Source organism: Alligator sinensis, unplaced genomic scaffold, assembly GCF_000455745.1.
Source record: "Alligator sinensis unplaced genomic scaffold, ASM45574v1 scaffold216_1, whole genome shotgun sequence".
Lineage (NCBI taxonomy): Eukaryota > Metazoa > Chordata > Crocodylia > Alligatoridae > Alligator > Alligator sinensis.
The window spans coordinates 3,169,621-3,182,923 of NW_005841868.1; the positions used below are offsets into that span (position 1 = coordinate 3,169,621).

The 13,303-nt window shown below is 39.9% G+C and overlaps 1 protein-coding gene across 4 annotated transcripts in view; it reads left to right on the plus strand.

The window, feature by feature from the left end:
* EWSR1 (EWS RNA binding protein 1) overlaps nucleotides 1-12,734 on the plus strand; it is a 27,142-nt gene extending 14,408 nt beyond the window's left edge. For 2 of the 4 annotated variants that reach the window (XM_025193153.1, XM_006016803.3), the window contains exons 5-17: nucleotides 610-796; nucleotides 1,574-1,741; nucleotides 2,800-3,011; nucleotides 3,588-3,768; nucleotides 6,603-6,640; nucleotides 7,169-7,201; nucleotides 8,501-8,619; nucleotides 9,365-9,494; nucleotides 9,964-10,086; nucleotides 10,229-10,379; nucleotides 10,968-11,065; nucleotides 11,901-12,174; nucleotides 12,500-12,734. In XM_025193153.1, coding sequence (XP_025048938.1) covers nucleotides 610-796; nucleotides 1,574-1,741; nucleotides 2,800-3,011; nucleotides 3,588-3,768; nucleotides 6,603-6,640; nucleotides 7,169-7,201; nucleotides 8,501-8,619; nucleotides 9,365-9,494; nucleotides 9,964-10,086; nucleotides 10,229-10,379; nucleotides 10,968-11,065; nucleotides 11,901-12,174; nucleotides 12,500-12,539 — 1,754 coding nt within the window. In that variant the 3' untranslated portion in view covers nucleotides 12,540-12,734. The remainder of the gene's footprint in view (nucleotides 1-609; nucleotides 797-1,573; nucleotides 1,742-2,799; nucleotides 3,012-3,587; nucleotides 3,769-6,602; nucleotides 6,641-7,168; nucleotides 7,202-8,500; nucleotides 8,620-9,364; nucleotides 9,495-9,963; nucleotides 10,087-10,228; nucleotides 10,380-10,967; nucleotides 11,066-11,900; nucleotides 12,175-12,499) is intronic. The other 2 variants (XM_025193167.1, XM_014526312.2) reach the window with 1 other exon arrangement.
* Nucleotides 12,735-13,303: the final 569 nt, after the last annotated feature.

Genomic DNA, 13,303 nt, shown 5'->3' on the forward strand with positions numbered 1-13,303 from the left:
TTTACATGAATAGTATTTTAAAAGATGACCTATGAAGGACTTGCTTAAAAGCCAGGGTTCTGCAGGAGGAGAGAGAAAGGGGTCATATGTTTTACTTTGTATACTTTAGAGTAAACTCAGTAATGTCATCTGCTCTTCCCTGTTTTGGAAAACTTTCTGCATGTTTCAACTTTTGTTTTTGGGGTTGTTTTTTTTTTAATTAGTCATTAAAATTAAGTAACTGAAGTAGTCTTTCAATATGGACTGAAGTTACTCATTACTCCTTTCATTCTGTTGATACTTGTGATCTCCTGCCATTACTTCTCTAGCCTTCAGCCAGAGCTGAAAGAATAGGCTGGGATTTGCAGTCTTAAAGCAAAGAGAAGAAAAAAATGGTAAAAACCAATGCTTGGAAGCAAAAAAAAAAAAAAAAAGAGGCCCTCACATGCCAGAAAGAAGCAAAGAGGAGGACAAAACTAAATTTTTCAGATTGTGTATTGCTCATTTTAAATTAAATTAAAATCAGTGACTTTGTAAGCTCCAAATAAGAATCGTGAGCAACAATAAAACTGTTTGAAATGTGAAAGCTATAACTCAACTGTCAGTCTGACCAAGCTACTATTTATCTAGGTTATACTACCCCAACTGCCCCTCCAGCTTATAGCCAGCCTGTCCAGGGATATGGCACAGCTGCCTATGATGCTACAACAGCTACAGTTACCACCACCCAGGCTTCTTATGCAGCACAGTCCCCTTATGGCACCCAGCCTGCCTACCCAGCCTATGGGCAGCAGCCAGCAACATCCGCACCTGCAAGGTAATGATGTCTTTCTTCTTAAATAAGATTCATTTTCCTTACCTATTGTTAAGAGTCCTTTTTCGGTCGATTAAAGAGCAACACCAGATATGCTTGAATCCACTGCTATTTCTCAAAATCAAAGATGGGAAGTGTTGCTGTGTTTTTTATCCTATTTTGTAGGGCCTAGGGTTTTTCTCTCCAGTGTAGTGAATCAGTGATATTGCCAGTTGTGACAGGAAGTACTAGTGATGAACAAAACAGTTCATTTGGCTAGAAGTAAAGTACAGAAAATTAACTTTTGTCGAGTCATTGAGTTAAGGGGTTACTTAAAATAGTGTTACCTAACATGCCCTTGTGCTTGGATTTTGGAACAGGTGTACATGGATGACTTCAGATGTAGAATGTATACAGCATGTCTGGCTTATGCTGATACCAAGCCTTTTACTTAATTGATTATTCAGTATATAAGAGAGGTTTATTGGAGGGAGTGAAGGAGGGACTGGCATTTAAAAATGGGGTGTAGGGCAGTAAATTACAAATAGTTTAGTCATTTATAGAAATTAAACTATTTTGTTTAGTAAGTACTCAACAGATTTTGATGTGAAAGCCAAAAGCTTATGTCTACCCAAGGCGACCTTTAGGTCAAATTTATCTAATAGAGTTTAGTGTTCTCAAATAGAATTAGTATTCTAAAGTATGTTTGAGGGATTATCTGCATCCTTATTGCAAGAAGAATTGTGGCAGAGATGTGCCTTTGATACAAGATAACTCATTATTGCTCAATTTTTCCCTTAGACCCCAGGATGGCAGCAAGCCAGTGGAAACTAGCCAGCCTCAGTCAAGTACAGCAGGCTACAGCCAGCCCAGCCTAGGATATGGACAGAGTAACTACAGTTATCCTCAGGTGCCTGGCAGTTACCCTATGCAGCCAGTCACTGCACCTCCATCCTATCCTCCTACAAGGTAACTTCTTCAGAAAACTAGATTTATTAATGCTGGATTTGGAGCATAAAACATGGGTAAATCCTTGTGCTGTTGGTTTTTTGTGAGTTTATTTTTTTAAGGAACTTCCCTAGTTTACAGAAATGTAAAATGCGTTGTGCTTTAATTGCTTGCTTTTTAAAACTCTTCTTGACACACTTGCAAGAGATTACCCCCTTTGGCCAGTTTTTACTTTCTGGGTCAAAGAGGGAGGAAAAACACAATTGTGATGGAGTAAGTCCCTGTTGAAGGAGGCATATCTTTAAAGGCAGGCATGGCATAATATTTAAAGGTGAATATTTCTTTAATGTGAAAGCTACCCATTAACCTATAACATGTTGTTGCTGCCTAATATTTTGAGTCTTGAAGAAGGAATAGTTTAGGTTCTGATCCCTTCACTCCTTTGCAGTGTTAGCTTTTGATTTATTTAAAAAAAAAAAAAAAGAAAAAGAAGAATTATCTGTTGAAGTGTTGATCCTGAAATGTAAAATGGGCATTGTTTTTTAAATTATTTGGTGTGTTAGAAAAAACTGAAACCCTGAAAGCAAGTCTGGTTTATTTTGTTGGAAACATCCATGAAATAACAAATAATTATTCTTCTTGTGTTTAAAAGTTGGTGAAATAAACTACAGATTGAAATTTAATCTGGCATACATCTATAATCTTCTGTGGTGCTAAAATCCTGTACTGGCAACGTCTGTTTTCAGACATTTACCTGAATTTATTTATTTATATATTTTGCTAGGAAAACACCCTTTCATCTTTACTCACTCCTCCCACCCCCAGTGATTTTATATTTACCTCTTTCTAGTGCCATAAAGAACAAGGGACCATACTAAAAAAACTTTAGCAACCCAGTTTGGATGCTTATTTCTTTTGTAATACTTGTAGATCAGCACCTGTAAACTGACTGCTTTTTGTAGAACTTGGGATAATGCAGGCTACTTAAGACTTGCATTGCTGTCTAGTTAGGCACTTCTGCAGCCCATTCTGTAGGGGATTTGATTTAGATTTTTTCTAAAATCACTTGCATCTTTCAGCTATTCATCTACACAGCCAAGTAGCTATGATCAGAGCACTTACTCACAGCAGAGTTCCTATGGGCAGCCAAGTACCTATGGTCAACAGACAAGCTACGGTCAGCAAAGCAGTTATGGACAGCAACCACCCACTAGTTATCCACCTCCAACCGGATCCTACAGCCAGGCCCCAAGCCAATATAGCCAACCGAGCAGCAGCTATGGCCAACAGAGTGAGTTTGCTTAACATCTTCTGTTAGTACAAGACTTGTATCTTGCTTTATACTTGCATAAAGCAAATGAAACATACTGGTAAATTCCTGAAAGAGGCTTTGTATGAGTTCACTGTTAGAACCCAGATGTTATCTATATTAAATAAGAACCTTGCAAGCATATTGATGGTAATACATATAACCTGTTGCGTCTGTTTGGCTTTCCCAATTTTGTTGCAGTTGTGATGCCCTGCCCCTGACACTTCTGGAGCATGGAAGTGAGCAACTTGTTAATGTGTGTAGAAACACAGATTTATATGAATGGTTAAAATGAGCAAGACTACTTTGTGACCGGTAGTTTTGTCAGCAGATAATTCTGTAGACACTTGACTACCTGGGAGTAGCTTCAAGCTTGATTCTGTAAATGTAATGCAGTACACCTTTCTTTAAATGAACCATTGCATTAAGATCCACATATAACAGTTGTTCCTCAGTATTGCTAGGATTCTTGGTACTGAAGGCATGCGTGTATAAGGAATGGGTATTTCAGAATAAGATTGCCGCCATCTAAATATCTTCAATACTAATTTTCCACAGGTTCATTCCGTCAGGACCATCCCAGCAGCATGAATGTATATGGACAAGAATCTGGAGGTTACTCAGGCCCAGGAGAAAATCGGAACATGAGCGGCCCTGATAACCGGGGCAGGGGACGAGGGGGATTTGATCGTGGAGGCATGAGCAGAGGTGGGCGGGGAGGAGGACGCGGTGGAATGGGGTAAGAGCAAATCTTTTCTCTCTTTACCTAATTCTGTTTTACCCGTAGGATTGGAAGTGGAAAGAGGGGACTGAAAGATTGAAATGTACAACCACGTTTCCATGGAGAATGCTTATCAATAGCAGGCTTGCTTCTAGTCCATGGAGATGTCATCCTAGGGGAAGTAGGGGCAGGAGCTATTTTTTTTCCTGCAGCTGGTTGGGTTTTGGGGAATTAAGGGTGTAGCTAAATATCGAACTTTCAGCTCCCTTCGTGGTTATCAAGAGGTGAAATCCTCTGGGGTTTAACAATAACTGGATAAAACACACACAAACCTTCCAAGAGATCCAAGATTCACTTTCTTTGCCTCACTACTGGGATCTTGATGTTTCAGGTATGTACATAATGGAAGCCTAATGTCAGCTATTATAATGTCTGTCTGTTTGTACTAGAAGTAGCACTTGGAGCTACTATCATAATTGAATGTGTGGGTCAGATTATTGCCGTTGCAGCCATGACTAGAATGGCCAGAGTAAGTAGAGCTTGGTTGGAGAGTGAAGGAAAAGCCAAGAACACAAAGATCTGACTTGACTTCCCCAAGGAGCCCTCGGGTGGTCTAAAATCAGTTTGGTCATTTTAACTAATGGCATAATCTTGTTTAGTAAGCCTTTTTATTCAGGTCCGTACTTTATATCTCCCTGTCTCTGGTGTCTGTTTTAATAAAGGTGAGGATGATGAACTAATATCAAAAGCTGATGTAAGGAAGGTGTAGCTTTGTGTGTGTTCTGTCCCTCTGTAACATAGTTTAAAGCTATGCAGACTGTCATCACTACCAATTAGATATGGGGAAGTGGGAAGTGTAAAACATCAGGGCGATCTTGGTAAAAGATTAGTTTTATTTATCTGGCTGGGGCAGTCCTACAGCCATTCATGAATGTGCTTTTTTTATAGCTCTGTTGGATTAATTGAAGAAGTTACTCTGTCATTCTGCATAGCTTACCTAAAATGTATCCAGACAGCTTGAAATCTTTATTGGAGAAATGCAGCCACTTGCTTTTTTTTTAATGTAGTTTTAAGGATTTATATTAATATTGCAACACATCTGACTTCATAATTGGCTTGGATGGAAGAGTTCCATTGTTCTATATAAAGATTTCAGCCATAATGTATTTCTCTAATGTGTTTAAAGTAGATGTAGACACTTGAAATTACTATCATCACATTTTAAAACTTCTAGCCATCTCAGTACTTTACATTTACAAAAGATTCACAAATTTTTTTTCTCTCTAATTTCACCCCTGTAATCGGAGATTAAATGGCTTTTTGTAGTGATTTCCAGCGGAGTAGAATTTTTGAGGGGCCTCTGCTTTATGAATGTAGATTTTTCTACTGTCCGTAGAAACGGTGGCCTTTCCATGAAGCAGTAGGTTCAGCACCAAGGGGGCAGGGTAGGGGAACTCGGCCCTTTTTATCATGCTGTGGTGATGGATTTCAGTGTCTCCTGCAGGTAAGGAGCTCAATGTTATTAACATGCCCTTTTTCATTGACTCAATTATTTTATATTTTCATTGGCTTGTTAAACATGGAAACTTTTTAACATGCTTTGTCGCATTTATATGCTACAGGTTACAAAGTGAGAGCCTTGTATACACTTCAATACTTAAAAAGTACCCGTACTCAGTACTCAGCCGGCAGCATAATGAAAAGTGGGACTAGACACGGTGTCCATATGGAGACGAAAAATATACATAGAATATTTTTTAATCAAATGTATTCATTGTATAAATGGAATCCTTCTGTAACTTTGGTAACTGCATACTTGTTATTTGGTAATAAAAGCAGAGGAGGTATACTACTTTAGAATTGTGTAACATTAAAAATCGTAAAACGTGTGTTTAAAGAGAGAGACATTACATATATGGTGTGTACTTTTAAGAAAAAAAGAGGAAGCAAAGCTGCATGCAACAGCTTGGAACTGTGTATTTAAAACTTTCTAGGTATTAAAGGTGCAATATTTGCTAGAAAATAGATGGTGCGCTCCCTCCTCGATTCCCTCCTACCAAACAAACCCATCCTCTCAAAAAACAAAGTCCATTTCAGGTGGCATTTTCCTAGCTAACCAGCAGTTGTAAACTAGGAGCCTAAAGCTTTTACATTAAAAGCTGCAGGCTGTGATTCTACATTGGCCTGTCTAAGATCTTAAATCCTGTTTTGGTTTTTTTTGTGTCCACAAAGCTGCACCCCCAGGCCTATGAGCCCTGATATATTTGTAAGTTCTTTTTCCACAGAGACTGTTAAATTCAGTAGTGACCTGAATGTGTATACCTTTATACTAAGGTTTTAATGGAAATGTCATCTGAACTGTGTTCTTCTAGGTATTGCATATGGTTGTTTCCTGCCTTTATCTGTTAATGTTAGGGATTTGGGGCTCAGTTTGCTGTCTTGCTGCCAGAGGCTGAGGGTGCACCTTTATGTACACAGAAAGGGGAGGGAGTTGACCAGTAGATGATGTTAATTATTTTTCTTTAAAAAAAAAAAAAAAATCTAGGCATAATTTAAAAGTTCTAAATGTTTTCTTTTTCCCAAGTATTGCACTGATTAATACCAATACAAGTAATGAAAGGGTTCCACAGCAAAAGTGGTGTCTAAAGCCAGACAAACAAGGTTGTGTATGTAAAGGAAATTTGAGCAAGCTGCCCTGAAGAAAGGCATAGTGACGAGATGAGAGAGAGAGAGACAGATGCATTGTTTGGAGATGTTTAGCCAGTGCCCTTCTTCCCAGTGAGCCCCAGAGGCTCAGAGCGGTACTGGCTTTTTAAAGGGAAAGGCCTTCATTTCTTCGTTTATCCCCCCAGCAGCGCTGGAGAGCGAGGTGGCTTCAATAAGCCTGGTGGTAAGTTTTTGAGCATTACAATGGATAGTGTTTAAAAAAAATTTCAGTCAGTTTTTAGAAAAAATATAATTTTTATTAGTTTCATAAGTGGTTAAAAATGACATATGCAACAAGACTTTAATGGGTACTGCCGGCAATGCCTAGGGGTATAAGGTTTAACCTATGGTTACAGAACAAAGGGTAACGAAGTATTGAGAAACTACTTCTGTAATTTGGGGAGAATAGATTTGTTTGGATTTAATAAATAAAAAAGTAACTTTTTTATAAACTTAACACTGATTGGCCCAATAAAGTGTTAAAAAAGTGTAATAGTGGTTTAATGGTTTAAAAGGCTGCTAAAATCATAGCAAACTGATCACAGAGTTAAAAGGTGCATTGCTAACATTTTTGCAATGCAGGTCAATTTGAGTTTAACAAACACCATCAAATGGTGCTTGTAAGTAGATAGTTTTGTGTGTGTCAGTTTTTCAGGCTGCAAGACGTGCACTAACAACATTTTATCTGATTTTTTTTTTTCCTGACTGGCAGGACCCATGGAAGAAGGACCAGATCTTGATTTAGGTAATTTTTGCATAACTGTTCAGAGTGCCTTCCCACTTAACCTCATCCCCATGTAGCCATCCTTCAGATAACTTGTCCACAAAAAAATCCTCCACCTTATTTCTTACCCATCTGTATTAAATGCCCAAGAATACTCATCCTCCGTAATTCAGTGTTTTTATGACCATTTCATTTGCTGTTGCCTTTTTGATTAATCGAACAGCCAGCTAGCTGACTTAAATTTGCAAGCATTCATTAGATCCTTATTCCTTTGCTCAGGAAATGAGGTTCTGTTTTTGAGCAGTTAATATCTGCTATATCTGAATAGCCAGGGATTAACTTTAAGCAATATAAAAACAAATCTAGTATCTGCCTGCGTAGTGATCACTTCTTTTCTCTTTAAAAAACTTCTCTCCCTTTCCTTGCTCTTCTACTCCATAGGTTGTGAATTTGTAATCTGTTCTTTCCTATCACATGCATACAAAGGCACATTTTTACAGTTGCTGTGTCCCAGAACCAGCTTATAGTTTTGACTGGTTATAAAGGACCTACTGCAGCAAGGAAATAGCTGTTTAGGCTAAATGTTGGTACACAGTTACACAAAGGATGTAAAATCCTGGTATGCACTTGCAGCTGGTATCCAGTTTTAACACAGATGTTTTTCTTCAGTAACTACCTAAAATTTTCCACGTCATACCAATATGGTCGCTAACCATCCTGTTTTAGCTGTGGTTCACCTGGCACATCAGTGTTATAATGCAACCCATTTAAGATGTCCATGGAGAATGTAGAATAGAATGTCTATTTAAGTAGCATGAATAGAACTACCTTTTGCTAAATCCAATTGATTTCATTACTGAGAGGGATGACTTAAATGAGTTTAAATATACCTGCTAATTCACTCGGAACAGCAAACACTCCTGCTTTTCATCCCTCATGTTTGTTTGTTTCATTATTACCTACTGTTTGTGCTCAGCTGTTTTCACCTCATTAAGGTGTGTTACCACACCTTTTACTTATAGGACTTTGCTGCTGGTAGCACACTTGAAATGGGCAGGACCTCACCAGTTTTTGGCAGGAAACATGAGCTGGAAGGAATAAGCACCTTCCATGTTGGGCAGTTTTTTTGATTGACAGATAAGACCACTATGTGGTTTAAATTGTATATACCCTATCATGACAGGAAACCAGACCAAAAATCCTCTCTTGGGTTGGAGGTGAATGGGAAATAAAGTAAAGCTGAACAAACAAAATGTATGTCTTTATAAGCACTCCTGCTGCCTTGTGTAAATGACACCTGGGTTAATTTGATTTCCTTAGGCCTGTCTGTAGACCCTGATGAAGACTCGGACAACAGTTCAGTGTATGTACAGGGACTGAATGACAATGTGACCCTGGAAGAGCTAGCAGACTTCTTCAAACAATGTGGTGTTGTCAAGGTGAGTGATAGCATGTATGTCAAGGACAAGTGTGGAACGAGCAGTAAATCATGTTCCACACTTATTCACGGGGCTGGACTCTCAACCTTTTCCATACCAGGGTATGCCTCTTATGTATCCATCCCATTTGTCTGGAAACTAATCCAGATGTATTTATCATTTATCCACCCCATTTATCTGGAAACCATTTCCCATTTAACACTGGAAAAGAGAGAGGATTGTCCTAACCACCCAGATTGAGAATCCCTGAAATAAGCCACAGGTCTTCCAAAGAGCCTCTTATGACTTGTCATTCAGTTTTATATTGCAGTTCTAAATGCTGCAGTATTGGTATCCACTGAGAATGGAATTGTTTCCATGTTGGTATTGTTCTTTTCTGAAACATTGGAATATTAGCAGAACTGGGAATAATGGAAGGAGTACAAAAAGGGATGTGGATTCATCTTAATTCAGTTTTGTCCAATTGCATCTGGCATTATCAGGTACATAAGTTGTTAACCAGATCCTATTCTGAACATGGTTCTTAAATGTATTCAAATTGTAATGGTTCAGACGTTTTTGTGCTCTAAAGGATCCCTCTGAGTGTCAACTCTCCTTTCTTCAGTCTTGGGGGTTGGGTCACAAGAACAAGGTTTGCTAGGTGAGCTTTGTTAACTTAAATTGAACGGGGGAAATGCAGGAAAGACCTTGCCTTCCAGCTTAGTATCAAACTGCAAATTAAAGTGAGATTCTGATTTTCCATTAGATGAACAAGAGAACTGGGCAGCCAATGATAAATCTTTACATTGATAAAGAAACTGGAAAACCAAAAGGAGATGCCACTGTGTCCTATGATGACCCTTCAACTGCTAAAGCAGCTATAGAGTGGTTTGATGGTAAGTAATGGGGGGGGGAAAAAACCTGATGAGAGTAGTTTTGTTCAGGATTTCATAGCTAAACTCTCTGCTAACTTGGACTAGGAAAGCGGGTGTTTGCCCTAAGCAGAGGGAAGGTGATAACAAGATATTAAAAGTAAGATCTGGTTTGCCTTCAAGGATTTTATCTGGGAGATTTTCAGATTACATAAAAGAGACTGCTCAGTGTTCTTATTTCCCAGCTAGCATTGGCTCCCTCTTCTAATGTCTGATAACCTCTGGAGAGGAGAGTTTCTTCTTTTTTTTCAGGTCAAATGGGGACTCTTTCCACCCAAAGACTTTTTGGTATGAGGAAACGTTTCCCTGTGATCATTGACCCTACTTCTCCACTGAATTATGTGCCAATTTATTCAAGCTTAGTTTCCTTTTCTAATAGTGGAAGTGTACAAACACAAAAATGAACCCTTCCTTCCTGTATTTTTTTCCTTAGGAAAAGATTTCCAGGGGAACAAACTCAAAGTTACTCTCACAAGAAAGAAGCCACCAATGAATAGTATGAGAGGTGGGATGCCCCAACGTGAACAACGTGGAATGCCTCCCCCGCTCCGTGGAGGTAATGTTGTACTGGATCTGGATGAGCTGCAAAGCCCTTGACCCCCTACCATGTTGCTCCAAGGGTGTAGCCTACTCTGGTCTACATTCTGGGCTGCAGAGGTCATCAGCATCTGTTGGAATTAATGAATTCTTTCTATCAGGTCCTGGTGGTCCTAGTGGTCCAATGGGCCGTATGGGAGGCAGAGGCGGAGACAGGGGTGGCTTTTCCTCAAGGGGACCACGGGGTTCTAGAGGAAACAGCTCTGGTGGGAATGTCCAGCATCGAGCTGGAGACTGGCAGTGCCCCAATCCGTAAGTATATCTGAACTCCCGTGTGCATCTAATCTGTGACATCTTTTTCTCCTCTATTCTTGCATGTTGAACCTGACCACTCCCTCGCTTGCAAGTTACCTGGCATGCTGCTCTGTGTTGCCTTCATCTCCTGCAGAATAGCCTAACCTTGTTGTGCTGTCTCATAACCAGAAACAAATGTGCCTATCCTGAATTGGAACCCCATTGTTCTGTACAAAACAGCAAAAAGACAAGCCTTTGCCTCAAGAACTTATTTGGAATGTCCCAGAATATTCTTAGTCAAGTCATTTAGGGTAATGTGTTGCCATTCTTGTCTACTGGCAAGATGCATCTGAGAATGGAAAGAGATGCCTATTATGCAGAACTGGTGTGTATATGAAGTAGTCTTCAAGACCTGCAAAATGGAGACATGCAGGCTGATTGACTTGATCAGTGCCATAGCTTCAGTATCAGTCCTTGTTCACCTCCCACTTTTTGTATTAGCTCCCCTACTAGGTCAGTTATGCCAGTTAAAATCATTAGGTCTTTGAATGTAATATCTGCATGTTAAGAATCTTTTAAGTTTTACTAACTGATGGCTCTATCTAGGGGATGTGGAAACCAGAACTTTGCTTGGAGAACAGAGTGTAATCAGTGCAAGGCTCCTAAACCAGAAGGCTTTCTTCCACCACCCTTTCCACCTCCAGGTATGTATATGCCCCAGTTATTACTGATAATCTGCTGACTCTGGGAGGCAGTTGTCAAGATGGTGTGCTTCTGCCTTAACTTTGTGGCTAACATGGTTTATGCGCTATTCTCAAGGAGTGTCTGTTTTTAGTCCTGGATGATTACTGGGTGTAAATCAAAGCCCATTTTGAGCTGCAGAGGCAGCCTGCCACTCATTGCTCTCCCCTAGATCTTCTTTTCTTTTCTTTTAAACTCCTTTCTTTTGTGCCTGCCTGCAGCAGTCCAGTTCTCCAAAGCATCATCATCAACTTGTGTTGCTCCCAGTCAGAGTAATCTCTCTTCACCTTGCTGTCTCTATCTCGGAACTCCTTAATGGATCTTGAAAGAGTAGCATAACACTTTTAGTGGGTGTTCAGGAATACCTGTAGCGCCTCCAATCTACCATTAGACCCCTGGGGTTACCTTCACATAGCAGAGTGGCTTAATCCTTTTATACTTTGTTCCTTTGGCCTGAGCCAAAGCATTGATGTCTTTGTCAGAGGCCGGCAGTGTGGAGAAACTGGACCTTTTTACCCATAATTTATGCCAGCCTTTTGTGGTTCCCCAACAGCCACCAGACCCTGTGCTGCCCATGTTCCTAAAGTTCAATGCATGCAGATTTTACCACTTGTCTACTTGAGTTCATCTGGAAGGCTGTTAGGTGTCTTTAAAGTCAAGGAACAAGCTTTCTATTGAAAGGTTTGGTTTTCTATCCAGAGAAGGGAAGTGCTCATTCTATAAGGCTGTTTTCAAACTAGTGTGGTGACTTTTTTTTTTATTATTTTATTTTATTTTATTTATTTATTTTTTCGCCAGGTGGAGATCGTGGCAGAGGTGGCCCTGGTGGTATGAGAGGAGGAAGAGGAGGCCTCATGGATCGTGGTGGTCCTGGGGGAATGTTCAGAGGTGGACGTGGTGGAGATAGAGGTGGTTTTAGAGGAGGCCGGGGTATGGATCGAGGTGGATTTGGAGGCGGTGGTGGAGGAGGTGGCCGGCGAGGAGGACCTGGAGGCCCACCTGGACCTCTCATGGAGCAAATGGGAGGTGGCGGCAGAGGTGGCAGGCGTGGAGGACCAGGAAAAATGGACAAGTAAGTATGGAATAAACTGGAGTCTCTTAAATGGACCTGACAGTAGGATGTGGTTAGATCTGAGATCAAACCTGTAATGAGCGAAAGGAAGAATAAACCAGGATCTGATTTGATGAAAGACAGGGGAGGAATGGAACTTAAAGTCAATTCCTCTCAATTGGAGACCTGGTGAGCGTGGGAGGACAAGAGGTCAGCAGTACAGAGTGGTTCTTGTTCTCTTTTGCTAGAAGCATGCCTTACTCCTGACTGATGTTCCTTTTAAATTAAAGGAGAGTGGGAGTGTTTGTCCCAGAAGCTAAAACTGATCTACCCTTTTCCTTTGCAGGGGCGAGCATCGTCAGGAGCGCAGAGACCGGCCCTACTAGAGGCAAAAACCCCGCAGAGCTGCATTTACTACCAGATTTATTTTTTAAACCAGAAAATGTTTTAAATTTATAATTCCATATTTATAATGTTGGCCACAACATTATGATTATTCCTTGTCTGTACTTTAGTATTTTTCACCATTTGTGGAGAAACATTAAAACAAGGTTAAATGGTAGTGTGCTGAGTTATTTTTTTTCCTTTTAAAAAATGGTTGTTTAACTAAAACTAAACCAATGAGAAACCATTGTTGTGAGCATGCTCGGTATCATTGTGTGGAAAACCAGGAGGGAAGAGGAGAACTAACTGTAACAATGTTAATGGTTGTGATGTTTTTTTAAAATAAAATTCCAAATGTTTATAAATGTAACACTTCTCAGACTCTATTCAGAACATCCCCACCTGGAATTAGGAGTCTTGCAGTGTCTGTAGAAGAGTCGGGGGCTTTCACCAAAATGGTGTCTACACTAACTGGCTTGCAGTCCATTTGATACTGAGTTGTAATGTATGGAGCTTGAACCTGCACTAAAAGAAGTTTGGAAAAGACCAGACATCTTTAGTCAAAAACTACAAAGTTTGGCTTGTTGCATTCAGAGGATAAAATTGACTAATCGCTTCAAGTAAGCTCAAAATTGCATCTTAGCTGTAAGTAAAAATGTATTGCTGGGGTATTTCAGTGACTAGTCTTTAAGTAGCTTATCCATAAGTTCTGTCTGGTGATGCTTTTGTTTGATTTACAGTGGGCTTACATGTACCCTTGGTATGT